The sequence below is a fragment of the Elephas maximus genome, chromosome 11 (genome assembly GCF_024166365.1).
Source record: "Elephas maximus indicus isolate mEleMax1 chromosome 11, mEleMax1 primary haplotype, whole genome shotgun sequence".
Classification (NCBI taxonomy): Eukaryota; Metazoa; Chordata; class Mammalia; order Proboscidea; family Elephantidae; genus Elephas; species Elephas maximus.
In genome coordinates this window covers 72,078,038-72,103,567 of record NC_064829.1, presented here as the reverse complement: position 1 = coordinate 72,103,567, position 25,530 = coordinate 72,078,038, and the positions used below count along the sequence as shown (strand labels likewise).

Sequence of the window (25,530 nt, the reverse complement as noted above, 5' to 3'; positions counted from 1 at the left end):
TTGAATTCTATTGGCTAGAATTTTGTTGAGGATTTTTGCATCTACATTCATGAGGGATATAGAATTTTCTTTTCTTGTGGTGTCTTTACCTGGTTTTGGTATCAGGGATATGGTGGCTTTATAGAATAAGTTTGGTAGTATTCCGTCCTCTTCTGTGCTCTGAAATACCTTTAGCAGTAGTGCTGTTAACTCTTCTCTGAAAGTTTGGTAGAACTCTGCAGTGAAGCCATCCGGACCAGGGCTTTTTTTTTGTTGGGAGTTTTTTGACTACCTTTCCAATCTCTCCTTTTGTTATGGGTCTATTTAGTTGTTTTACCTCTGTTTGTGTTAGTTTAGGTAGGTAGTGTGTTTCTGGGGATTCATCCATTTCTTCTAGGTTTTCAAATTTGTTTGAGTATTGTTTTTCATAGTAATCTGATATGATTCTTTTAATTTCAGTTGGGTCTGTTGTAATATCACCCCTCTCATTTCTTGTTCAGGTTATTTGCTTCGTCGCCTGCTTTTCTTCTGTCAGTTTGGCAAGTGGTTTATCAATTTTGTTGATTTTTTCAATTGTTCTTCTGTTTTCTATTTCATTTAGTTCAGCTCTAATTTTTATTATTTGTTCTCTTCCAGTGCCCGTGGGTCTCTTTTGTTGCTCTCTTTCTATTTGTTCAAGTTGTAGGGATAATTCTTTGATTGTGGCCCTTTCTTCTTTTTGTATGTGTGCATTTTTTTATACAAATTGTCCTCTGAGCACTGCTTTTGCTCTGTCCCAAAGGTTCTGATAGGAAGTGTTTTCATTCTCATTGGATTCTCTGAATTTCTTTATTCCATCCTTAATGTCTTCTATAACCCAGTCTTTTTTGAGCAGGGTTTTGTTCAGTTTCCAAGTGTTTGATTTCTTTGCCCTGCTTTTCCTGTGATTGATTTCCACTTTTATGGCCTTATGGTCAGAGAAGATGCTTTGTAATATTTCAGTGTTTTGAATTCTGCTAAGGCTTGCTTTATGACCTAATATGTGGTCTATTCTAGAAAATGTTCCATGTGCACTAGGAAAGAATGTATACTTGGTTGCTGTTGGGTGGAGTGTTCTGTATATGTCTACTAGGTCAAGTTGTTTGATTGTGGCATTTAGATCTTCCATGTCTTTATTGAGCTTCTTTCTGGATATTCTGCCCTTCACCGAAAGTGATGTGTTGAGTCTCCTACTATTATTGTGGAGCTATCTCACTTTTCAATGCTGATAGAGTTTGTTTTATGTATCTTGCATCCCTGTCATTGGGTGCATAAGTATTTAATATGGTTCTATCTTCTTGGTGTTTTGTCCTTTAATCATTATATAGTGTCCTTCCTTATCCTTTCTGATGGATTTAACTTTAAAGTCTATTTTGTCAGAAATTAATATTGCCACTCCTGCTCTTTTTTGATTGTTTTTTGCTTGATATATTTTTTCCATCCTTTGAGTTTTAGTTTGTGTCCTTAAGTCTAAGGTGTGTCTCTTGTAGGCAGCATATAGACGGATCTTGTTTTTTAATCCATTCTGCCACTCTCTGTCTCTTTATTGGTGCATTTAGTCCATTTACATTCAGGGTAATTATGGAGAGGTATGAATTTAGTGCTATCGTTTTGATGTCTTTTTTGTGTGTTGACAGTTTCTTTTTCCCACTTGATTTATATGTGCTGAGTAGATTTTCTTTATATATTGTCCTTTCCTCATATTTGTTGTTATTGATTTTATTTCTGCTGAGTCTGTATTTTTCCCTTGTATTTTATTTTGATGTGTAGGATAGTTTGTCTCCTTTGTGGTTACCTTATTATTTACTCCTATTTTTCTAAATTTATAACTAACTGTTATTTCTTTGTATCGCCGTATTCTTCCTCTCCATATGGAAGGTGTATGATTACATTTCTTAGTCCCTCTTTATTATTTTAATGTTGTCTTCTTTTATATAATAACATCACCATTACCCTGTGTTGGACTTTTTCTTTCTTTCTTTTAATCTTGTTTTGTTTTTTTGGATTTCCCTGTCTGGGTTGACTTCTGGTTGCTCTGCCCAGTGTTCTAGTCTTGGGTTGATACCCGATATTATTGATTTTCTAACCAAAGAACTCCCTTTAGTATTTCTTATAGTTTTGGTTAGGTTTTTACAAATTCCCTAAACTTGTGTTTATCTGGAAATGTCTTAATTTCACCTTCATATTTAAGAGACAGTTTTGCTGGATATATGATTCTTGGCAGGCAATTTTTTTCCTTCAATTTTTTAAATGTGTCGTCCCATTGCCTTCTTGCCTGCATGGTTTCTGCTGAGTAGTTGGAGCTTATTCTTATTGGCTCTCCTTTGTAGGTGACTTTTTGTTTATCCCTTGTTGCTCTTATAATTCTCTCTTTATCTTTGGTTTTGGCAAGTTTGATTATAATATGTCTCGGTGACTTTCTTTTAATGCCTACCTTATGTGGAGCTCGATGAGCATCTTGTATAGAAATCTTCTCATCTTTCATGATATCAGGGAAGTTTTCTGCCAACAGATCTTCAACAATTCTCTCTGCATTTTCTGTTATCCCTCCCTGTTCTGGTACTCCAATCACTTGTAGGTTATTTCTCTTGATAGAGTCCCACATGAATCTTAAGTTTTCTTCTTTTTTTTTTTAACTCTTTTATCTGATTTTTCTTCAAATATATTAGTGCCAAGCAATTTATCTTCAAGTACAGAAATTCCAGCTTCTACTTGCTCAGTTCTGCTCCCCTGACTTTCTATTGAATTGTCTAATTCTGTAATTTTATTGTTAATCTTCTGAATGTCTGATTGCTGTCTACGGATTTTTCCAGCTTACTAAACTTTTCATCATGTCCCTGAATAATCTTCCTAATTTCTTCAGTTGCTTTATCTGTGTGTTTCTTGGCTTGTTCTGCGTATTGCCTCATTTCCTTCCTGATGTCTTGAAGGGTTCTGTATATTAAACTTTTGTATTCTGCATCTGGTAATTCCAGGAATGCACTTTCTTCTAGAAGATCCCTGGATTCTTTGTTTCGAGAGCCTTTTGAGGTAATCATGGTCTGTTTCTTTATGTGACTTGATATTGTACTGTTGTCTCTGAGCCATCCGTAAGTTATTGTATTAGTTTATGCTTGCTTACTGTGTCGTAGCTCCTTGCTTTGTTTTGTTTTGGTATACCCCTATGGGTTGCTTGAGTCAGCTAGCTTGATTATTTTCACCTTTGGAGCTCTGGTGTCCTGTCCCCAGGTGGCTAGAGCTGTTATCAGGTATATCAGTCTAGGAGTCCATTCAATTTCTTGTATGAGTTCAGCTCAGGTTTCCAGGTAGCTGATCATCAAGTGTGTGGTACAGGCTCTGTCCTACAGTCTTAGAGGGGCAGGGGTGATTGTCATATATATCGGTGTCTGATTGTACCAGGGGGTCATGCTCTGAACAAGGCTGGGGGCTGAGAACTGACCCCCAAGTGTCTCTAAAGAAAACACGTCTCTGTTCCCTGGAGTGTGCTGGTAGGTGGGTTCTGCAGAGGGACCATGGGCACCCAAAGTTTTTGGTTGTAAGGACTAGGAGGTACCAGTTATCTTTGGGCCCCTGTCACAGGTGGCTTGGTGACCTGAGTGGAGCTTCCAGTCCTTCGGCCCCTGATGTGGGTAGGTGAGGACCTTGTTTAATAGGCAAAGCAATGTCAAACGTCAAACACCCACCGCTCCGCCACACAGCTGAAATGGTTGGAGTCTGCCGACAAGGGCCTATTCTCCCGAAATAGGCCCACACAGGTCCATGCCAAAAAAAAAAAGGTACTCAAAGTCCAAGGACCTTTTATGCCTGGACAAGAGCTGCTTCTGTCCTGAGCTCCCCTGGTTAGTGAATCTGGCAAATTATCTTTTCCCCCAACTGTGAATTTATTCCTTCTCCGAGGCTGGGAAGATGGCTCTAGGTGCTCAGTAGGGCCTATCTCAGGCCCAGGGAAATCAGCTGCTGAAGTCGGCTTGGGGGTGGGGGGCACATTAAAATATACACAAGGGCTCAGCTTTTGCTGACAGCACCATGCTTCTCTGTTTCCGGAGGTATGAGTAGGCTATGTGGTTGGCTGCTTCTCCCTGAGGAAACTGCGGCCGAAGGCTAGTACCAGCCGGCCGCCACCACCGTCGCCATTCTGGGAATGGTGCCTGAGAGCTCCCCGCAATTCAGGTCTGGTAACTCCTCTCCACTTCTGAATGGTCTCTTCCTTCCCCTGCCCCTTAGTTCGTTCTCTAAGCTTCCCTTTGATGCTCAGGGCTCCCAGCTTGTCACAAATATACTCGTTTCACTTGTTTTTTCTGGTCTTTGTTGTAAAGAGGGCTCGCCGGAAGCGGCTATCTATTCTGCCATCTTGGCTCCACCTCACCTCTTTATTGCCTTTTTTAATGGTTGATTTCTGGGTGTCTTCTTCTCCCTTTTATGCAACTCTCTCTCTTACATTTTCTGCAGGTGGATGTTTTTCTTCTTTTTTATTTGACTCGTTCTCATTAAATAGGTGGAATTCGTAGTATTCTATTTACTATTTCTGTCTTGGAAACCCTGGTTGCATAGTGGTTAGGTCCCATGACTGCTAACCAAAGGGTCAGCAGTTCGAATTCGCCAGGCACCCCTTGGAAACTCTATGGGGCAGTTCTATTCTGTCCTATAGGGTCGCCATGAGTCATAATCAACTCGACCGCACTGGGTTTGGTTTTTTGTTTTTGCATTTCAGCCTTTGGGTGTTAAGAAATTTAGTGTATTCATGGGTGGTAGTTACTTTATGGGATTTTTGGTATGTCAGATATGCAGTATTCTTACGTATACCTGTTTTTGAGAAGTAAAAACTGCAATCTAACTTTGCATTGTGTCTTCTTCTATCAAATGGGTCGTATGCTGCTTAAAACAAAGTGTATTAATCGAAAGTGTCAAATGATTTATATATTCAGTAGTGATTTTATGATTAAAGTTCTAACTCATTACTGTGGAAAGAAAAATTTCAAATGTTTCACATTGAGTGCCATTGAGTGATATTTCAGTTTGGAGAGAAAAACCATAAGGGAATTATGATAGTCTAGGAGACCCAGAGAAAAAGGGGAAAACCCTCAATGATATGGTCTGACACAGTGGCTACAACAATGGGCTCAGGCACAGCAACGATTGTGAGGATGGCGCAGGACCAGGCAGCTTTTTGTTCTGTTGTACATAGAGTCATTATGAGTCAGAACTGACCTGATGGCACCTAACTAACTAGAAGAAACAAAACAGTTTATCTTTCCCCGAAGGAAAAGCAGAAACAAATATGACTAAGGGAATGAAAAAGAAGAAGTAAGGGATGGCAGAAAAATGGAATGGGTTGAAGAGTGTGGAAATGTGGCTGTGAAGGCTGAGGTAAGACAGAGCTTGGAGGGAGAAGTAGAGGAGCGTGAGGAATAAACACATGAGTGTAGAATATAGCAAAATTACAAGCCTGCACAGGCCAATCAACATAAATATGCAAGTCAAGGGAAAAAAATTCAAAATGGTTTGGATTTTAGAAGAGAAAAAATGCTAATGGAACACAGCACCTGATCAGATAATTGTTGACAAGACTTAGTGTAGAGTTCAGAAAGAGGATAATCAATGGATTCACTTGGGGGACAAATCCATGTATTTAATGAATTCATTTATGAAAGAAATTCTAAAATTATTTAAATATCTCTTCTTTTTATCAATAACAATTTTTTTTTCATGAATGGAACCAAAGGCATCACACAAAAAGTTGTGGCCCAAGTAAGTAAGCTTCCTGAGAACACCAAAATGCCTGTTGGGAAGAGCCAAGGCTGGCTCTCCATGACCAACATCTTCCCTCCAACAGAGCTGGCTGCCATGGGCTCCAGAGCATGTCCTGGCAATGAAGAACCTGGGTGACGGGTACCTTCTTGCCTAAGTGTGTCATTTTCAATACCAGTCAGCTCTTGGGGTCTGTTTATTCTTTTCTTGCTTATATATTTTGTTTACATTAGAGAGACAGTGGTTTACTACTCAGCCTCTGCGTTTTCTAAGAGAACTAACCGTTAGATACTCAGAATTTTATTTTTGTAGGAAATCACATGAATCCCACATTTCCCAATAACCCGAAAAAAAAATCTGTTGCCATCAAGTGGATTCCGACTCATACCTACCCTACAGGACAGAGTCGAACTGCTGTATAAGGTTTCCAAGGCTGTAATCTTTATGCAAGAAAACTGCCACATCTTTCTTTCGCAGAAAGGCTAGTGGGTTCAAACCACCAACCTTTCAGTTAGTGGTTGAGCACTTAACAACTGTGCCACCAGGGCTCCTTCTTCCCAGTAAGATTTTTCTTTTCATTTTCCTGCAGAGCTGATCAGGGACATGGATATATATATTTTTTAATTTCCCAGAGTTAAAACGAAAATATTAAAAATTTGGAATGTTTCAACATATTGTACACTTTCCCCTTGCCCCCTACGACTCCCCCCACCCCCTTTGTTTAAAAACTTCCTTGGCTTGACCAGTATTAATTATCTTATTGCACCTCTTTGGCTGCTTCTGGAAGTACTTATTTGGAAACCATAGTGACTCAGATGTCGGCTTAGACAGTGGAAGGTATTTACAACAAATTATGGGGCAGTGTTATTACGATGTATCAAGTTGTCTTTATAGCACAGGGTGGGCAAAGTTACTCAATGCAAAACACTCTAGGCAACTAGTAAATGCTTAATAGTACAATATTACTGGTGTTTCCTATGTAAAACTAAAATCCATTCCCATCGCGTTAGTTACGACTCATAGCAGCCCTATAGGACAGAGTAGAACTTCCCTATAGGGTTTCCAAGGAATGGCTGGTGAATTTGAGCTGCTAGCCTTCTGGTTAGCAGCCGTAGGTGTTAACCACTGTACCACCAGGGCTCTTATGTCATATAGATAGATCTTGTTGTTGGTAGGTGCTGTTGAGTTGATTTTCAACTCTCGTAGACAGAGTAATTACCACCCCTTTCTTCCACAGTGTTCCTGGATGGGTTTGAACTGCCAACCTTTCAGTTAAGAGCTGAGTGCTTTACCACTGCATCACTAGGGCTCCTTCAGCTTAGCTCTGCTGACTCCAAATCCAGGGCTCTTTCTGTCTTATTCCACTATGATGCTGGCCAGGGACTGAGCTGTCTCAAAGGATTCCCCAGGCAGGGGACATAAGACTATGGACACCTGGAGGCCAGGAGAAAGCAGAGCTTGATGGAGAGAGAGTGAGACTACAAGTGGCCAGGGCAGAGAGAAAGGAAATGAGCATGAAATAAAAACACAGTTTGCCTATTAAATGTGCTCAAATATGAAACTTCTTTGAAAGCGTTCTACAAATATTATTTCTAAACTATGCCTGGTCCTAGAAGAGAGAAAAGAGGATTATAACTCCCTTCTTTTTCTCTCTGCTTCATCATCTATCATAGGGGCGCTGGCTGAGTCTCAGAACAAAGACTTGTGAATAGGACAGGGTTAGGTAGTGGCTAAGAGTTGGGGTTTTTTACCAAACTTTTCAAGTTTGAAATTCCCGTCTGTCACTTGGCCGGTAGTGTGTTCTTGGGTAAATTCCTAAACCTAAGTCCCAGTTTCCTATCTTTAAAATGGAGACAAATTACTGCCTCTCAGGGTTTGGGTGAGAATTAAATGAGCTCATCCATGTGATGTGCTTAGCTGAGTGTCCAGAACATACCATAAAAGCCAGTGAGGGTTAGCTCCTCTTCCTAACACAATTAGTTCAGTTGCAGGTGAGATAAACAACTTTTGGGGAACAAACTTGGTAATCTTTTCATGCTGAATAATATTATTTCTATGGAAAAAAGGCATTCTGAATTTTAACAACCTATCAATGAGGTTCTGTGTAAGTTGTGGGCTAAGAAAGAAGTGGTGTTGGTCTTAATTTTTTAATAAGTATAGTTAATGGCATGCTATAACTTGTTTAACCAATGTAAATGGAACCAAAGAGAGATGGGGTGGATATTCCACATGGTAGAGATGGAAGAAAAATATTAGTAAGAATCACAGTTCATCCCTTTAGCTGTACCTATATTGTGAGAACTCTACTAACTGTGTTAATTCTAAAATCCAGCCATTTAGAAGAATTAGAAAGTGGTTTGAGTATACATTTGTTCTCCTCCTTAAGGGTTGAATACTGTGCCATAGAAAAGAATTGTCTCTGTTTTCTTCCACAGGATAAAGAAGAGGAAAGGACGATCCACCTGGAAGATTTCAGGATTTTCCACTTGGCCTGTTGGGTCAATAAGTGCTAACATGGAATCATCTTCAGTAACCTCTAGAATGGCCTTATGGATTATCTTGGAGACCACGAGGCCTCCTCCTGCCGCTATGCCAGACAAGTTAGCCACTGAGGGGTCCAAGATATCAGTCATTCCCAATGCCACCAATATGGGAGTGAGGTCTTCCTGGCACCCTTCCAGCCTGAGCCGGGGCAGGTGCAGATCCACAGCCGTGTCTTCCATGTTGGCTGAGCTGATCCAGGTTTTTAGTTTCTCATAAGTGATTTCTCTGGTGACCTATGAAAAGAAAGCAGGAAGGAAAATGCAAGCGAATTTTATTTAGAAAATAAAGTATACTAAAATGGAAGATATACTAAGGGCGGGAGGTGAGGCTATGAATAGGTAAAGCGACTTCTCACTGCCATTTGGAAAGCAGATTCTAAGCATTGTGTCTGATACATCAGAGCAAGTGGCGAAAATGCAGTGTGTGCAAGAATCGAAGCCCAGAGCATAGAGCCTTGGAGTCTAAAAGTCATTTGTAAAAAAACAAAAATAATTACCATGGGGAATTTCTATTTTTCTTCCTCTATGAAAAAAAAATGCCTCTATAAATTGTACAACTTATATATTATAATTGTATACTTTATATAAATGCCTCCCTTTTCCATTGGTCACAGTAAAAGATGCCTTTGGAACCTGAGATCCTCCAACTCTGACAACATGAATTAAATTTTAGACAGACCAAAATAATTTCCTACTGCAACTCAACCCAAAATTCTCATTAGTCAGATATTCATAGAGATGGAATTTATATGAAAGTAACATTTGTAGATCATTGTTGTGGTTGTTAGTTGCTCTTGAGTTTGCTCCAATTCATGGTGACCCCATATACAAAAGAACAAAACATTGCTCAGTTCTGTGCCGTCTTCATGATCATTAGCATGTTTGAGTCCATTGTTGCAGCGATTGTATACTGCCTTCCAGCCCAGAGGGCCCATCTTCTAGCGCTATATCAGACAACATTTGTTGTGATCCATAAGACTAATTTTTGAAACTAGATCACTAGACCTTTCTTCCTAGTCTGTCTTAGTTTGGAGGCTCAGCTGAAACCTGTCCACCATGGTTGATCCTGCTGGTACTTGAAATACAGGTGGCATAGCTCCCAGCATCATAGCAACATGCAAACCAGCACGCCACAGTACCACAAACTGATAGACAGGTGGTGATTTCTAGATCATTAGAACCAAATGATCTTCAATTTGATAGAAACCTTGGAGGATTCTTTTCTGCAGTATTTGTGACACCCATGAAGCATCTTCCTGAGATGTTCTCAGGCTGGTGACCACTTCAAAATGAAACAACCTGGATCCCTGGTTGCACAGCTCAGCTTGCAAGAAAGGCCTGCCCCATACTGAGCAGAAATCTGCTTCCCTGTAATTTCTACCTGTTAGTTTTAGTTTTTGGAGCCCTGGTAGTGCAATGGTTAAGCACTTGGCTGCAAACTGAAAAGTCAGCTGTTCAAACCCACCCAGCAACTCTGTGGGAGAAAAGACCTGGTGCTCTGTTCCCATAAATATTGCAGCCTAGGAAAGCCTAGTTCTAGTCTGTCACATAGGGTCGCTATGAGTCAGAATCGACTGAACTGCACACAACAACAACAGTTTTAATTCTCAGTCTGGGAGCCATACAAAATCAGTCCATTCCTTTTTCCATATGACAAACAAATATTTTAATAAAATCAGCATATTCTCAAAGTCACTTCTTTTTTCATCAACCATTTTCCACACCACATCTTTTCTGGCTTCTCCTCATTCCAGTTGTCTCTGGTTGCAGGGACTTATGTAGATTATTTTGGGGACAGAATCTATTGGGAGGCAGGCATCCCAGATACCAACCAATGTAAACCTCAAGGAAAAAAATCATTTTGTGTGGGGTTGACATTCACCATATTCCAATGAGTAACCATCTTCAATTCTTCATCATTGAAGAAACCTGGGATGACTGTCCCCCATCCACAGTGGTGAAGAAATGTTAAGCATTCTAACATGAGAAAATTAGGTGGCTATGAAGATCTAGACTACTTTCCCCAACTCCTTCCTCATTAAGGTCATTACAGCAAGCTGTAAATGCACTTCAGAGACATTTTTCAGAGCTCTTAATATTTTTTTTTAGTGTCACATTTTTATGACCCAGGTCAAGCCTATTAAATTTCAGCCACAAAGTATTGATACGGTAACTATGTACATGGTCTTAGATGGATTCCAGTTCATTGACTTTTCATAAGATCATAAAATTTGAGAGCTAGAAAGAATCCTAGAAATCATTTACTTTGCCCCTCATTAAAGCCCTTCATTGCATGGATAAAATAACTGAGGTCTGGAGAGGTTGAATGGCTACCTGTTGTCCTGTAGTGAGTTTGTAGCAAAATTATGGTTAAATTGCAACTGCTACAAATTATGGTTTAGTTCTAATTCTGTTACCCACCCATTCACTGTTTTTCACACTGTCTAGCCATGGAAAGGAGCCCTAGTGGCATGATGGTTAAGCACTCAGGTGCCAACCGAAAGGTTGGGTGTTCGAATCCACCAGCTATTCCATGGGAGAAAGACCTGGCGATCTGCTTCCACAAAGATTAAAGCCTAGGCAACCCTATGCAGCAGTTTCTACTCTGTTACATAAGGTTGCTATGAGTCAGAATTGACTCAATGGCACACAACAACAGTCATGGAAAAGGAAGATAATAATAATATTAATTAGCAATAATAACTCAAATCTCACTTTGTTAGAGAGGTTTTCCATGATCATCCTTATAAAATAGATGTGCCCCAAGCCTATCACTCTCTACCTCATTTACATATTTTATTTTTCTTCATAAAAATATAAAAATCATATTATTTCTATTTTGGTTTATTTGTGTGTGTGTGTCTGTATATGTAAATGTATGTATGTATGTGTATGTATGCATAGGAGCTGAGATTTTGATTTTAAGCCGTGGCCTTGGTAAATCTGAGCAGGCATTTGGACACCACACTTGGAGTGGGCTGAGAAGCCAGAGAATGGGGTCCGATGATGTTACAGACACTAATTTGCTATGAAATCTTGAGCGAATACTACATTGGCTTAGTCTCCAGGTTTCCTCCTCTGACAGATGGGCAACCAGTGCCTGCCTAGCTGGCTTCACAGAATGAGCAAGGATCCTTGCAAGCAAGGATGAAGAAAGGATGAGGGAGGATGAGGAGTCCTCAACAAGAGGGAAGCAGGTGGGAGTGGCACTGGACTCCGGCAAATATTTTTAAAAAAAGCAGACAAATGGAGGAAATACAGGAGTTTAAAGAAAGCAGCTGAGAAATTGTTAGATCCATTGCAATGCCAACCATAAGAACACACAATGGAACAGGGGGGTCCATGTGGCTCAGAGGAAAGTACTAGAGAAACAAGAAAAAAGAAAACAGTGAGTGTTGAGCCTGCCTTGAGCGTTGGTGGAAATAGATTCAGTTGATTGGTGGCAGGTCTGAAAGAGATGCCAAGGTGTAGTATATTCAAAAAAAAAAAAAGCATGTAAAACAACAAGCAAAAATCCTCTGAGGACCAAAGGAGAAAATGCATGTGACTATGCTTTAAAATCTGGTCGTGTAGTGGTTAAGAGCTATAGCTGCTAACCAAGAGGTCAGCAGTTCGAATCCACCAGGCGCTCCTTGGAAACTCTATGATAGGGTTGCAATGAGTCAGAATCCACTTGATGGCAACAGAGATTTTTATGTTTTAAAAACCTAAAACTTTTACAAATTACAAGCAATATGCCTTAAGTGTGTTGATATTTACTGAACTTTGCCTTGGAGAATCTGCTTATTTTTTTTCATGTATATAACCCTACCTGAAGTAGTTTAAACAAAAAGTAACCAGTTGCCATGGAATCCATTCGGAGTCATGGTGACCCCGTGTGTTTTCAGAAGTAGATGGCCAGGCCTTTCTTCTGAGATGTCTCTGGGTGGACTCGAACCTCCAGTCTTTGGGTTAGCAGCTGAGCACGTTAACTCTTTGCACCACCCAGGGACTCTCAATTGTCTAAGCAGTTCCTATCAAATCCCTCAGGTTCTCTGCATGTGTAATTCTCAAGCAGGGAGCCTTTCCCTTGTGGCAGTGACTGCAAAAGCTCAGCCCTTTACATGTCCCAGGCCCACGTTCTCTCTGGGTAGGACGATGACCATGCTCAGGTAACCCTCTGCGTCAGGCACCTCAAGAACCTGCACCTGAGGCTGCTTTATGGAGCCCAGCTTGAAGCGACCCTGCAGCCACATCATCTGCACAGGTTTGCTCTGGGACTGCAAAGAAAAAACAGAGAGTGACAAGGCCAGTCTTTTTTTTTTTTTTTTCATTTAAGACATACAAAATCTATATTTATATCTCTCCTGCAAAGTCATTGAGAGGAGATGACAAAGAATTTACCTTTCCACAGAAATATCTACGATTGATCATTAATGTGATGACTTAAAAAGGGTGAAAGCCTAAAGAAAGTATCGAAAACACCCCAAAACCAAACCCGTTGCTGTGAAGTCAATTCCGACTCACAGCAACTGTATAGGACAGAGTAGAACTGCCCCCATAAAAACCCAAAAACCCATTGCAGTTGAGTCGATTCTGACTCATAGCCACCCTATAGGATAGAGTAGAGCTGCCCCATAGAGTTTCCAAGGAGCGCCTGATGGATTCAAACTGCCTACCTTTTGGTTAGCAGCTGTAGCTCTTAACCACTACACCACCGGGGTTTCCAGAACTGCCCCATAGGGTGTCTGCAATCTTCACAGAAGCTGGCTGCCACACCTTTCTCTCACAGAGCAGCTGGTGAGTTGGGGAGTTCAAGACACTGACCTTTCGATTAAAAGCCAAGCCCTTTAACTACTGTGTCACTGGGGCTCCTTTAAGAAAGTAACTCCTGCAGTACAAAATGTTTAATTCTTCCCATTGATTACTTTTATTCAATGTAAATTTTTGATGCCCCCAAAACAAGCTGCCGTTGAGTCAACTCCTACTCATGGCAACTGCGTGTGTGTCGGAATAGAATTGTGCTCCACAGGGTTTCCAACGGTTGCTGTTTCAGAAGCTTTGCCAGGCCTTTCTTCTGAGGTGCTTCTGGATGGACTCGAACAGCAAACCTTTGGGTTATCAGCAAGCACGTCAACACTTTGGGCCACCCAGGGTCTTTTGATGCCCAGAACTAGTTAATTCACTCCGGTGGGCTGAGAAACATGCACACCTTAGGATCTTATCAGGGTAACCATTTTTAAAGGTCGAATCAGCCCTTTCAAGGATATAATTAGATATCTCTTCAGCGTGAGTAAAATCTGAGTTTAGTCAGCTAGACTAATTCACAGCATTGAACTGATTCTGGTCATCTTTGGAGTTACAAGATAGCTAAAGATGTAACAAAATGTTGAGTAAGTGCCATATAATGAGGCCAATTTATGGGAATTTAGCTTTGACTATACCAATTCTGCATATCTAGTGAAGGTAAGCTAATGGCCTGAAGGTGGCTTGTGAGAGAAAGCAGAGCCAAGATTGGCATCAAAGAGTTGTCACTAAGAGGCCTGCAAGCCTGCTTCAGAATTCCTTTCAAAAAAACTGAAAATCTGGTCTCGATATTTTCAAAAAATGTTAAAAGATTTTGTTAAGCTTGTCAGTGGGTTTTTTCTTTCCCACAACTTCACTGGGTTTTTTTTTTTTTTTTTTTTTTATACCATAGTTTTGCTTTTCTCTTTGAAATGCTAGTTAATAAGTTAAGGATGTCTGCAACAGAGGCTTTCATTATGTATGTAGAACAATGGACCAGATTTTACTGTGAAATAACAAATTCTGTTTTGTTAACTGTTTAGCAAAATCTGTTTGCTTTGGGGAATGCTTATTCTTTAGATATCTCTCTGTAAATCCTGCTAAAACATTCCCTCCATCTTATGTATCCTGGGGTTCCTCAACCAGGTTGATCCTTGGAAGGTCTTGGAGGACCTATTTAAAAATAGATATGCTCAAGCCCTTCTCATAAATTAGAATCTCCTGAAAGGTGGCTCTGGAATCCACATTTTTGAAAACACACACACACACACACACACATGCATACACAAACACACATATATATAATATAAATAAAAAAAATACATATATATAATTTCACTGTACTTTATGACCTCTAAATGTGATGGCACTATGCTTTGGAAAGATACTATTAGATACTTGCAGATATGACTGATAACTTTTGGCTGTAGGGTTATGTTTCTCCTTAAAGTTATTTGGTATTTATTTTACATGGAAAGTATATAAAACTTCTGCTATTTTTACAGTTGGCCACAACAAATTTTAAATTTACCTATAATTTCAAATATTTCTTGATGGGCTAGAGTAAATACATTTGATAGCATAGGGACTTCAATAATGGGAAGACTGTAGTTAGTGGAAGAGTAGCATACCTGGAACCTTTTATTTTGACTGTGAATTTTATTCATCAGTTTTGCTTTGCTTCTTAAGGAAATCACACGCATTTTACAAATGACCAGCCTCTTAGTTCTGCCAATGTGTGTTATAGTTCTCCCCCATCAGCTGACATCATTTCCAGTTTTCAATAAGTGAATTGCTTAATAAAGGTTTAAGCTTAGCCCTAACTCTGAACCTACTTTAAACCCTTTCAAGGACTCTATTTTACATAGGCTTTTTTTTTTTTTTAATTATACAACTGTACTGCTAAAAATAGCATTTCTATGTTTAAATAGGGTAAATATACTATGGAGAATCTAAAAGAAGGATTCAACAACAAAAGTCTTGCAAATCTAACTCTGCACTTCATTGATTATGTAGATAGGCTAGTCATTTGGGAATTAATCAGCCTACCTAAAGCCATAAATGGAGCCCTGGAGGCACAGTGGTTAAGAGCACCGCTGCTAACCAAAAAATCAGCAGTTAGAATTCACCAGCCACTCCTTGGAAACTCTATGGGACAGCTCTATTCTGTCCTATAGGGTTGCTATGAGTTGCAATCAACTCCCCTGCCACGGGTTTGGTTTGGTTTTGGTTAAAGGCATAAATAACTTATTTTAAGGGTAAAATTTTTGAGGATTTATTTAAGAGAAAAAGAAAATAAACCATGAGACTACCTCATCCAGCCTGAAAGTCATAGTTTTGGTTTGGTCCTTCTGAAATGCATGTTTCCAGTTTCCTCTGAAGGAGATGGCATTGACCAGCACCAACTGATCAGAAGACACAATGTCCTTGGATGATAAGAGGCCCTTGATTTCACCTTTGAGGAGGGAACACAGTAAGAGCTCACCTTAGAATTGTATTGTCACATAGTAACAGCATACTAGAGAACCTTATAATCATCCATGGAGTATGAACTATTTTCATTGATTTTGCTTCTGTTCTAGGTCCATTGTTAAGTAATTGACGCTCAATACCTTCAGATGAGGCAAAAAGACTCCTGAGCAAATAAGTAAAGCGCTCACAGTTCTTTATAGATGAGGAATGTAGGGTGCAGGAGAAAACAGAGTGAGTATATAACCTATCTGCTTATTTTATGACAATGTATAAAATTGTTGATGAAATTTTCTTGTTTTATACAGTTAATAAATGTTATACTGCTAATACGTCTTTGTACTCTACTGTCAATAAAATTCCTTCACAAATAATTTGGATTACAGATGGAGGAAAAACTCAAATGTAAAAGAAAGGACAATAAAAATCTAGCATGTTTTCTAACATGCACAATCTTAGAGTGACAAAGGCCTTCCTCCACAATTCTGGACACATAGAAGCTATGAATCGGAATCGACCCAATGACAATGGGTTTTAGAAGCTATAAGAGAGAAGACGGTCATATTTGACTATAAAAATTTTAAATTCATTTGACCAGCCATCTAGCTTCTGAGATCTAGCCAACAGATTGTACCAATACAATATTTTAGTATAGCTTAATAAATTGTGATCCATCTGTATCATAATTTTTTATGCAGCTGTTAAAAAAAAAAAAAAGAATTAGCTCTCAGCCAGTTGATATTGCAGGATTTCCACGCGTGAGAAATTACTAATTTCATCTGCATCTTCCCCATGAGGCAGGATGGTCTAGCATTAAGGGCATGGAATCTGGAGCTCAAATTCAGGTTCTCCCACCTACGAGTATGCAACCCTGATCAAGGAATTTAAACTTTCTAGATATCAGTTCCTTCGTCTGTAAAATGAGGATAATAATAGTATCTACCTCATAATCTTTTGGGTGAATGAAATAATAGATGTAAAACACTTCGAGAAGTATGTGACATCAAGTAGGCACCATGTAAGCATTTGCTATTACTACTATTGTACAAATAGCCTTCTGCGTTAGATATCCTTCCTGTTCATGTTAAGACATCTGATTAATTTAGGTAACTTGATTGATTCACCCAGCTAAGAAGTGGTCTATAGATACGAGTACATAAATCATTAATGTTTCATTTCCTGTGTCTCTCCTTTGAGTACCAAAAGAAAGAAGGAAGGAAGGAAAGGAAAGGAAAGGAAGGAAGCAATGAACAAACTAAGGAATGAAGGATGAAGGAACAGAGGGAGGAAGGAAGATTTAGGTCTCTCACCTTTTGTCTTGTTTTCAACCCATGAGTTTATTTGCATCCTGGCTTCTTCCACATTGTTTTTAAAATCCAAAACTTCAGGCTTCACTTTGTATAGCTGTTCAATACAGTCTAAATATTTCTATCCAGTAAGAATAGAAAAAGAAGAGACATAACAAATAAATTATAATTTTAATACACTTAGACCTTCATGGTAGGAATTAAAGGTTAATAGAAGCAGAAATATGTAAAACACTGTTATACAGAAGTAGGCCCAATTAAACAAACTATATGCCTTTTTCATGTTTGATACAGATATTTAAGTAAAATGAACAAATTACTGAAGTGTTATTTTAGCGACAAGGACATTTCTCTTTCTTTTCAACCTCAGATATTGTACTTCATACCCATAAGTGAAAAATTAGAATAATCAGTATTCTAAATCTGGAGTCCCAAAATATCAATTCCTTTTTGACTACTGATGTCAAAATCTTGTCAGTGCTGTTGTTTTTAATCATAAAATATGTCTAATATATATGTTTTATGATTATGAAACATAATTGAACTTGTTACAAACTGGCATCAGAATACCAGAATCCTAAAACCTTTTATAATTTTGGGGGCAAAATTTAAAAAATATATAATATCCTTTCTGTTCTATATATAGCATGTAACATATAATGATATATATGTTTTATGTGTACTTTATATTTTGATACATTTTGATAGCCCAAACAATGCAAGACTAGATTACATAAAGACAGGAATGAACGGTTTCTAGCTGCCTTACTTGTGGAAACCTGTTTTGTTTTGACTCACCGGGAGAAATGGACGGCCTGAATCTGCAAACATTCCACTTGCGATGTGAATTTGACTGTCATTGGACTTGCCGATTTCAGAGAGGAGGGTTTGGATGTATGAATGGACTCCTGTATCTTGTCCACACTAAGAGAAAAAAAAAAACACTTGAAAACGGGGGAACGTGGTATCCAGCACCTAAGTATCAACTGAGGTTAGATCAGAGGCTCTTCAGTCTGTATTAAACGAAACCAGTAACCAGTAACCCCATGTGTGTCAGAGTAGAATTCTGCTCCGTAGAGTTTCAGTGGCTGACTTTTTCAGAAGTAGAATCCCCAGGCCTTTCTTCCGAGGCACCTCTGGGTGGACTCAAACCTCTAACTTTTCAGTTAGCAGCAGGGTGCATTAAATATTTGCACCACCCAAGGACTCTTCAGTTTGCATTAACCCATTGCCGTTGAGTTGATTCTGATTTATAGCCACCCTTTTTTTTTTTATATATATAGGGTAGAGTAGAACTGCCTCACAGGGTTTCCTAGGTTGTAATCTTTATGCAAGCAGGTTGCCACATCTTTCTCCCATGGAGCCATTGGAGGGTTCAAACCACCCACCTTTTGGTTAACAGCCAAGTGCTTAACCATTGTACCACCAGGGCACCCCAGTTTGCATTACCCATTGCTGCTCAGTGAATTCCAACTCATAGCAACCCTATAGGACAGGGTAGAACTGCCCCCACAGGATTTCCAAGGAGCGGCTGATGGATTCAAACTGCTGACCTTTTGGTTAGCAGCCAAATGCTTAACCGCTGCACCACTAGGGCTCCACCAGTTTGCATTATGGCATGCTATTTCAGAAAAAATAAAATCAAAGACTACTCATTCCACTATTTGTACACATTGGAACTCTTCCATTTCACCAAAATGGGTAGCCTACCAATCTGATCACATGTGGAGATCATAACCACTTATCACGGCCACACTCACAAGTGTGCAGGACGACCCGGCACCGCCCCTGCCTGAGTCAGGACTTGCTTCGTCTCCTCCACCAGCTGGCCCAGGGCACACATCCTGACAGATTATTTTTAGCACTGTCGGCATCAGGGAAAAAAATGCTATATTTTGTAACATATATGAAATATGTAATAGGTTTACATAATAAAATTCAGGCAACAATGTTTGGTCTTATTAGCCCTACCATAGTGAATACTAGGGAAAGCCACATCTGCTGGGAAGCCATGGACCACCTTAGACAAATGAAGGTATGCATTACCTATTTTCCCTAGAAGTTACCAGCATGGAAAAACACTTAATAAAACTAGTAAAGGTAAACCTACCTTTATATAGTTACATTTTTCAAAAACGGTATTTGAGTGTTTGTGATTAGCATTCCTATTTTCATCTTCATTTTTTTTTTTTTGATTCTCAGTAAAAGAAAAAAGAAAACAGTTCGTATTTAATGAGTGCTCATTATGCCCAAGGCGTGGTTTGAAGCGCCTTGCGTCATGGATGATCTCTCTGGGCTGTTTTTGGGTTCCATTATGGAGTCTCGTAGAGAAGATTGTCCCTTCTACACTTTTTACTCAAGGAAGGGAACAGGCTTTCTTCTTAAGGACTAACAGTCTTTACCTCGATTTTTTGGACATTTTTCATTTTGTCACCTCTCGTTTCCAAATCTTCACGTGATAGATTCTTTGAATACAGCACATGTAGGAGTTGCTACACGTGGCTGCTAACCAAATGACAGTACGTATCTACAGTCTAAGCTCAGAGGAAGTCTGGAATAAGTACGCTGCTCATTTTCTTTAACCTTTAGCTCTTATGATGCATGCCATGAGAGAGGCAAAAAGAAAAGCCGAAACTCTATACCGACCTCTGCGTTTGAGAAATTTGCAGTTCTCCTTAATTCATCCAAGTGGAGCACCTACAATAGGGAAGCACAGAATTATTTTCAAAGGTTTTGCAAATGCTACTGCAAACGACCAGACGATGATCCAGCCAACCATTTACTTGCTATAAATGTTATGCTCTTTACATTTTTCTGAAGTATTTTGCATTCCTCTTTTCCCTTGTGTTTCTTAGTTTTGCTCCTCATTAAGGGAAAAAAAAAAGTTATTTCCAAGAGAAAAGGTGAGTCCACGAAATAAAATCTTTCAAGTGCTCTTGGGCAGGAGTCTAAGGGTTCGAGAGTTCTGGAGATGCGGTGTAGGTAGTATCTCAAAAAACAAAAAACAAACCCATTACTGTCAAATTGATTCTGACTCATAGTGACCCTATAGGACAGAGTAGAACCACCCCATAGGGTTTCCAAGGCTGTAATCTTTACGGAAGCAGGCTGCCACATCTTTCTCCCAGGAAGCAGCTGATGGGTATGAATCACAAAGCTTTCAATGCTCAACCACTGCACTACCGGGGCTCCTTAGGCACTACCTCGTTTAGATGAATATTTACCTTTATCATCTTTGTGATAGAATGTGAGCTGAAGGTTTAAAAATGTGTTCTAAAATAAACCCGGGCTCTCTCTTTTGTTTTGTCACTTAATTATATTCATCCCTGCATTCCAAGTTGTGAAACATAGTAGGAACCCCAAAAATATTTTTGGATGAAGACGGAATGATTGTGTGGATAAATGAATGAATCTTAATTTCATTTGCAGGCAGTCAATATCATCAGTCATTCACTGAGTAGACAAGAATTATTATTTGAACTCATGGATAGGTGGTCGTTTCAAATTGCTTTCACAACATTACCTGATTTGATGCCCATAGTATTCCTTCGAGGTTCCAGTGGTTGATACTATTTTCTCCACTACAAGTGAATGTTTCCTATAGTCCTACAGTCACAAGGCAACTTACTGACTCAGTTGAGGTCTTATCGTGGTTTCTTAAGGCCTTCATCAGAGAACAGCGGAAATAAAACATCGTAACTCCCCTCAAATATTTATGGGTGAGTGGTTTAAACATTTTTTGTGGTCCTGAGAGCAGAAATGGGGTAAAAACATAGTGTATCTAGGGCAGATATTATAGCTTTTCTAAAGTACGGGCAGAAAAGGGCTTCATCTGTTTGTGGTTTTTAAGAGCAGGAACATGATAAAGGAGCAACGGTTACCGAGAGGTAGACTTTAGCACAAGACAAGGAAGAACTTTCTAATATTTAGAGCTGTCTGAATGGTTATTAACAAGCTAACTCACACCATCCTGTTCTGCCTTATCAGAGGACTTCCAACAGTCTGAACAACCTGTTGTATGATGTGGAACAAAGGGACTTAACCACAGAGTACAGAGTTGGAATTTTGTGGCTTCTTCCAGTTCTGGGATGGCCTGAGAACAACATGAGGACATAACAAACAAAAAAAAAACATTGCTGTCAAGTCGATTCCAACTCACCGTGGCCCTATAGGACAGAGTGGAACTGCCCTATAAGGTTTCCAAGGCTGTAATCTTTATGAAAACAGGCTGCCACATCTTTCTTGTGCAGAGCAGCCTGGTGGGTTCAAACCACTGACTTTTCGGTTAGCAGACGAGCACTTAAACACTGTGTCACCAGGGCTCCTTGAGGACATAATATGGGTCCATAATTCAGGGACTCTGCATGAACAGTACCTCCTGGCATTGCTTCAATCGTCATCGTTGCCATCAAAGGAGCACAATTGTTGAACCTGGAATTCTGAGCACTTGGCCCAGTGTTTCAAAGTTGTAGGAGATGAGAAGATGAGAGATTTTTCTGCATTCTTTGCTAGAAAACCAAAAACCAAACCTGCTGCTGTTGAGTCAATTCCAACTTCTAGCGACCCTATAGGACAGAGTAGAACTGCCCCGTAGAGTTTCCAAGGAGTGCCTGGTGGATTTGAACTGCTGACCCCTTGGTTAGCAGCCATAGCACTTAACCACCACGTCACCAGAGTTTTCTCTGTGCTAGAAGCAGTAAGGAAAAAAATATTTGAGTTCCTTGGTTCTCTCCTAGATGAGTGACTATCAAAAGAGACAAGGAAGCATTTCCAGTCCCTCTTCCCTCAGCATGGTGGGCCACACTGTCTCTCCAGTTGCATCACCAGAAGCACACACAGGTGTGGATGGAGCCACCGGCCAGCTCACTGCCTCTCACACAGGAGGAGAGGGAGAGCGAGGAGTGGCTCTGTGCATCCTCATTCCAGGCAACTTGGAAAGATTCCTATAGCTTCCTCATTCTCAGCTATGTCTCCATCTCCACGAACATGCATTTACTGAGCACCTATTGTGGGTGAGACCTATTCTCCCAATGAATGCAAAGAGAATCAAATGGAACACAAGAGCTTTTACATTTAATTTTTCTTATGCTTAAAAACATTATTAAACTCAGAGTTGAACTCTAGCTTTTCAAATTAATTTCCAGTTTAAATAGGAATTGGGAGAAACCTTGTTCCTCTAGTTAATCATTCCAGTAAAATCAGGGAGCGATAGGCAAGGCATGTTGAAAGACCCCCACCAAGAAATATTGCTACCATTTCACCTGAAATTCTCTGTAGAGTTAAAGTTGTTGATTCCCTTGCAAATTTATGTAGACTATAAATTCTTCCCTTAGATTGTAAACTCCATAATATTCCTTATATGTTCCACATTTATTCATTTATTCAAACAATAACTATTTAGTCAACAGTCAACAGCAGCTTTGAAAGCCTCCTAAGGACTGGATCCTGGAGGTGGTGGGCACTTACTGTGCCTACGACACAATTTAACACAATCTTGAACACTTACTACATTCTTATTATCTGATGTCAGTTATCCATTAATATCTCAGAACAGATAACTTCCAATTTGCCTAGCAAAGGGTTGTGTTCCAATGAAGCAGAGCGTAGAAGGAATGGGTCTCATCTGGGGGGACGGTAGAAGCTCCTGAATTCGAGGAGCACGTTGGGGATCCTGATTCACTGCCAGAAGACCCTGGGAAACTAAGATTGTACTTGGGGGGGATAGTGAGGACGGGGACCTCAGTTTTGCTGTGGGCCAGGTTGGCCTCATTGAGTGATTCTACCTGTTTAGGCCTCAGCTCTGCCCCCTCATCCTCTGCCCCTCAGAACAGAGCTGGGAGAACTCTTATCTTTTGTACCCCTTTTGAAATAGGCAATTTCACAGGTGACCTTAAGTCAAGGTGGACATGCTTCTGTGTTTACAGAGTGCGGCGTCTATGAAGCCTCCATTGAAGACAGTGCTTGAAATCGTCACTTGATTGTCCACTAGACACAGCTGGAAGTGTTTGTGACCTACCTTTTCCATCTGAGATGCACTGTTGCCTCTGGCCCCAAACAGCACCACAGCCAGGGTGGACAGGAGACCCCAGGGAGAAAAGAAGACATTCTCAACCGTATGGTCGTAGCTCATTTCTTTAAAGACATCAAAGCAGAAATGTGCATTTGCAGCACTGAGCGAGTCCATCGTTCTACCTGGTATCTGGGATACAAAGGCAAATGTTAACAATAACAACATGTAGGTCAAGACACTGCTATTTAATAGTTTATTTCAAATTACAGCAAGAGTTACTTCTACTTTGTGAAACCTAAACGCTCAAGGAAGGGCTTTATGGAAGCAAAAACAACAACAACAACAACAACAAAAAAAAAAACAGAGATTTTGGAATTAATCGCATTTCCTCCTCTGCCACATTCTAGTTTTATGATCCTGTATGAGATAGGCCTGGTTTACTGAGTGGTTTCCTTTAAAAGCTCTTGTCAACATGTCCTGACTCCTTAAAAATATGTACTGAGCATGCGCTCTGAGCCAAGAGCCTTCAAGTGCATCTTCTCATTTAATTTCCACAACAAATCCAAGAGGTGGGCATTTGTGGGGATGCTGTTGTGGTGCCCAGATCTCCCTCCAGGACCACAGCGCTCATCTTCCTTCCCTGGGAATGTGAGAAGCAGAGTCCTTCTCTAGGAGTTGTGGTAGCCATGGAGACTCACAGCACCCAAGGCAGCACACATTCACCACTGGTCAATTTGGAAAATAAAGGCCCCTTTGTCTCAAGTAGGATAATTCCAGCTTCAGAGCACTTCATCTCAGAGTCTGTATCCCAGAAAATCCAACCAAAACATTATTATTATTAAACAACCTGTTACCTTTGGGTCTATTTTGACTCATAGTGACCCTGTAGGACAGAGTAGAACTGGCCCATAGGCTTTTCAAGGAGTGCCTGGTGGGTTCAAACTGCTGACATTTGGTTGGCAGCCAAGCTTTTAACCACTGAACCACCAGGGCTCATTATTACTGCCATGCTATATATGGAACTTAGATAGAATCAGGCATGTTATTGAGTTCCAAGGCCAATGCATTTTCTTCACGAAAGATGCCTTGGGAAACAGCATGCAGAAATCCTCTGGTCGGTTTTCTGGGCGTGGGTATATACTACTTTTTTTCTTTAAGAGCATTTCACGTTCCCTTTTCCACATGCCAGGACATTTTCTGTCTCTTTCTCTTATGGTGTTTCCTTACAAGATTTAAGATTTTACAAGATTTTTTTTAATCTTGTAAAATTCAATTTATTAGAAGATATTGAAATATCTCATCTATGATCAAGGAATTAGAGGATTTCAATAGTAGAGCTGGGTAACTCTACTATTTGAATTTAAACTCCTGAAACTTTCAGACGAGAACGTCTAAGACTATGTACTTCAGAGGCATCTGTGAGGTTTTAAAAAATATCTCTATGTCACTACTGACAAAATCCAATACAAATTGTGTGTGCACACTCAATGAAGTTGCTTAGCCAAACAGAGCAAGTGTGTGTGTGTGTATGTTTGTGTATTTTACCTTTTATTTCAACTCAGTGCAAAAATACTTTATTTAATACAGACCATAAAATTACAAAATCTGATAGTCTTTCATTACTAAAAAAGAGAAACAAAACCATTATTTTTCAACTGCACTTTCACGTACAAAATATTTTAAAGCATGTGATCCACGAAGGAGGGAAATGATAAAAGTTTTTGTGGTGAAAAGTTTGATTACCACCTGTATATGGTAAAGCTCATGACCCTTACTTCATCAACTTGATTTAAAAAGTCTGTGAAGTACTTTGAGCAAAAGTCTTAGGAAAATGCCTTGTTTGTCCTCCATGTTTCAAAAGGGAAAAGAGACTCAACATGGTTAAGTTATGTAACGACACATGAAAAGGAAAGCTATGGTTGCTGGGTTTGGGTGAGAATATTAATAGGAAAGTCATAATTCTTTCTTCTGAAGGATTTAATTAATACAATGTCTTGCCAATATCCAGAGGCCCAGCGATAACTTTTCTCAGCTTTTTCTCAAGGTGTGGTTCCAACAAAACGGCCTTCAGAATTCCTATACAGAAAAGAACAAGCTTAAATAGCTCGGCTAACTGGCTTGTTGACTTTTCGCAGGAAGCAGGAATTTTACCCCTTGCTTGAAAAGCTACCACACTCTGTTCAGATCGACATGGAAGTGAAAGCCTCTGAGCCTGTATTTCTCTGCTGCCTTGTTGTCATATTAGAACTAGGTGGAAAGGAAGTGGAGAAGGAGGAAAGGGGAGGGAGGCATATGGGGTTAAGGTTCACAAGAAAATAAAAATAGGAATATGGGTTTAACTCAAAGAAGAGTCATAGATTTGGGAAAGATAGTATCAGGTCTCACACTTCATTCTACAAATGGCGAAACTGAGATAAGACCCAGCAGTGTTCATTCAGCCAGAAGACACCAAATTCAGAAGTAAAACCAATTTTCCTGATTCTCGGTATAGCACGTTTCCCTCTAATTCACCAGATGGAGACACAACCTAATAAAAAGAAGGTCTAAATTTTGGTACTGCATAGCACATTTCTCTCAAATTACTTATTCAGCCTCAGTCCTGTCATCTTTAAAGTCTCCACCTTAACCAAGGCATAAAGATGCGTGATAGGAACAAACAGATGTCTACAATATTGGGAGTCATGATATCAAA

General features: G+C 39.8%; 1 protein-coding gene and 1 long non-coding RNA gene across 2 annotated transcripts; one reads left to right on the top strand and one right to left on the bottom strand.

Annotated features, from left to right (window-relative positions):
- Positions 1-2,911: 2,911 nt before the first annotated feature.
- LOC126085187 (uncharacterized) lies at positions 2,912-11,114 on the top strand. The gene is made up of 2 exons (XR_007519201.1): positions 2,912-3,027; positions 8,181-11,114. It is a non-coding gene; the product is annotated as an uncharacterized LOC126085187 (long non-coding RNA).
- A 1,265-nt stretch (positions 11,115-12,379) lies between these two features.
- Positions 12,380-23,012, bottom strand: LOC126086138 (ovalbumin-like). Its single transcript, XM_049902333.1, has 5 exons — positions 22,845-23,012; positions 17,627-17,752; positions 16,832-16,949; positions 15,365-15,507; positions 12,380-12,547 (listed from the first exon to the last, which is right to left on the bottom strand). The coding sequence occupies exons 1-5, from the start codon at positions 23,010-23,012 to the stop codon at positions 12,380-12,382; spliced, it is 723 nt and encodes a 240-aa protein (XP_049758290.1).
- Between the last annotated feature and the right edge of the window lie 2,518 nt (positions 23,013-25,530).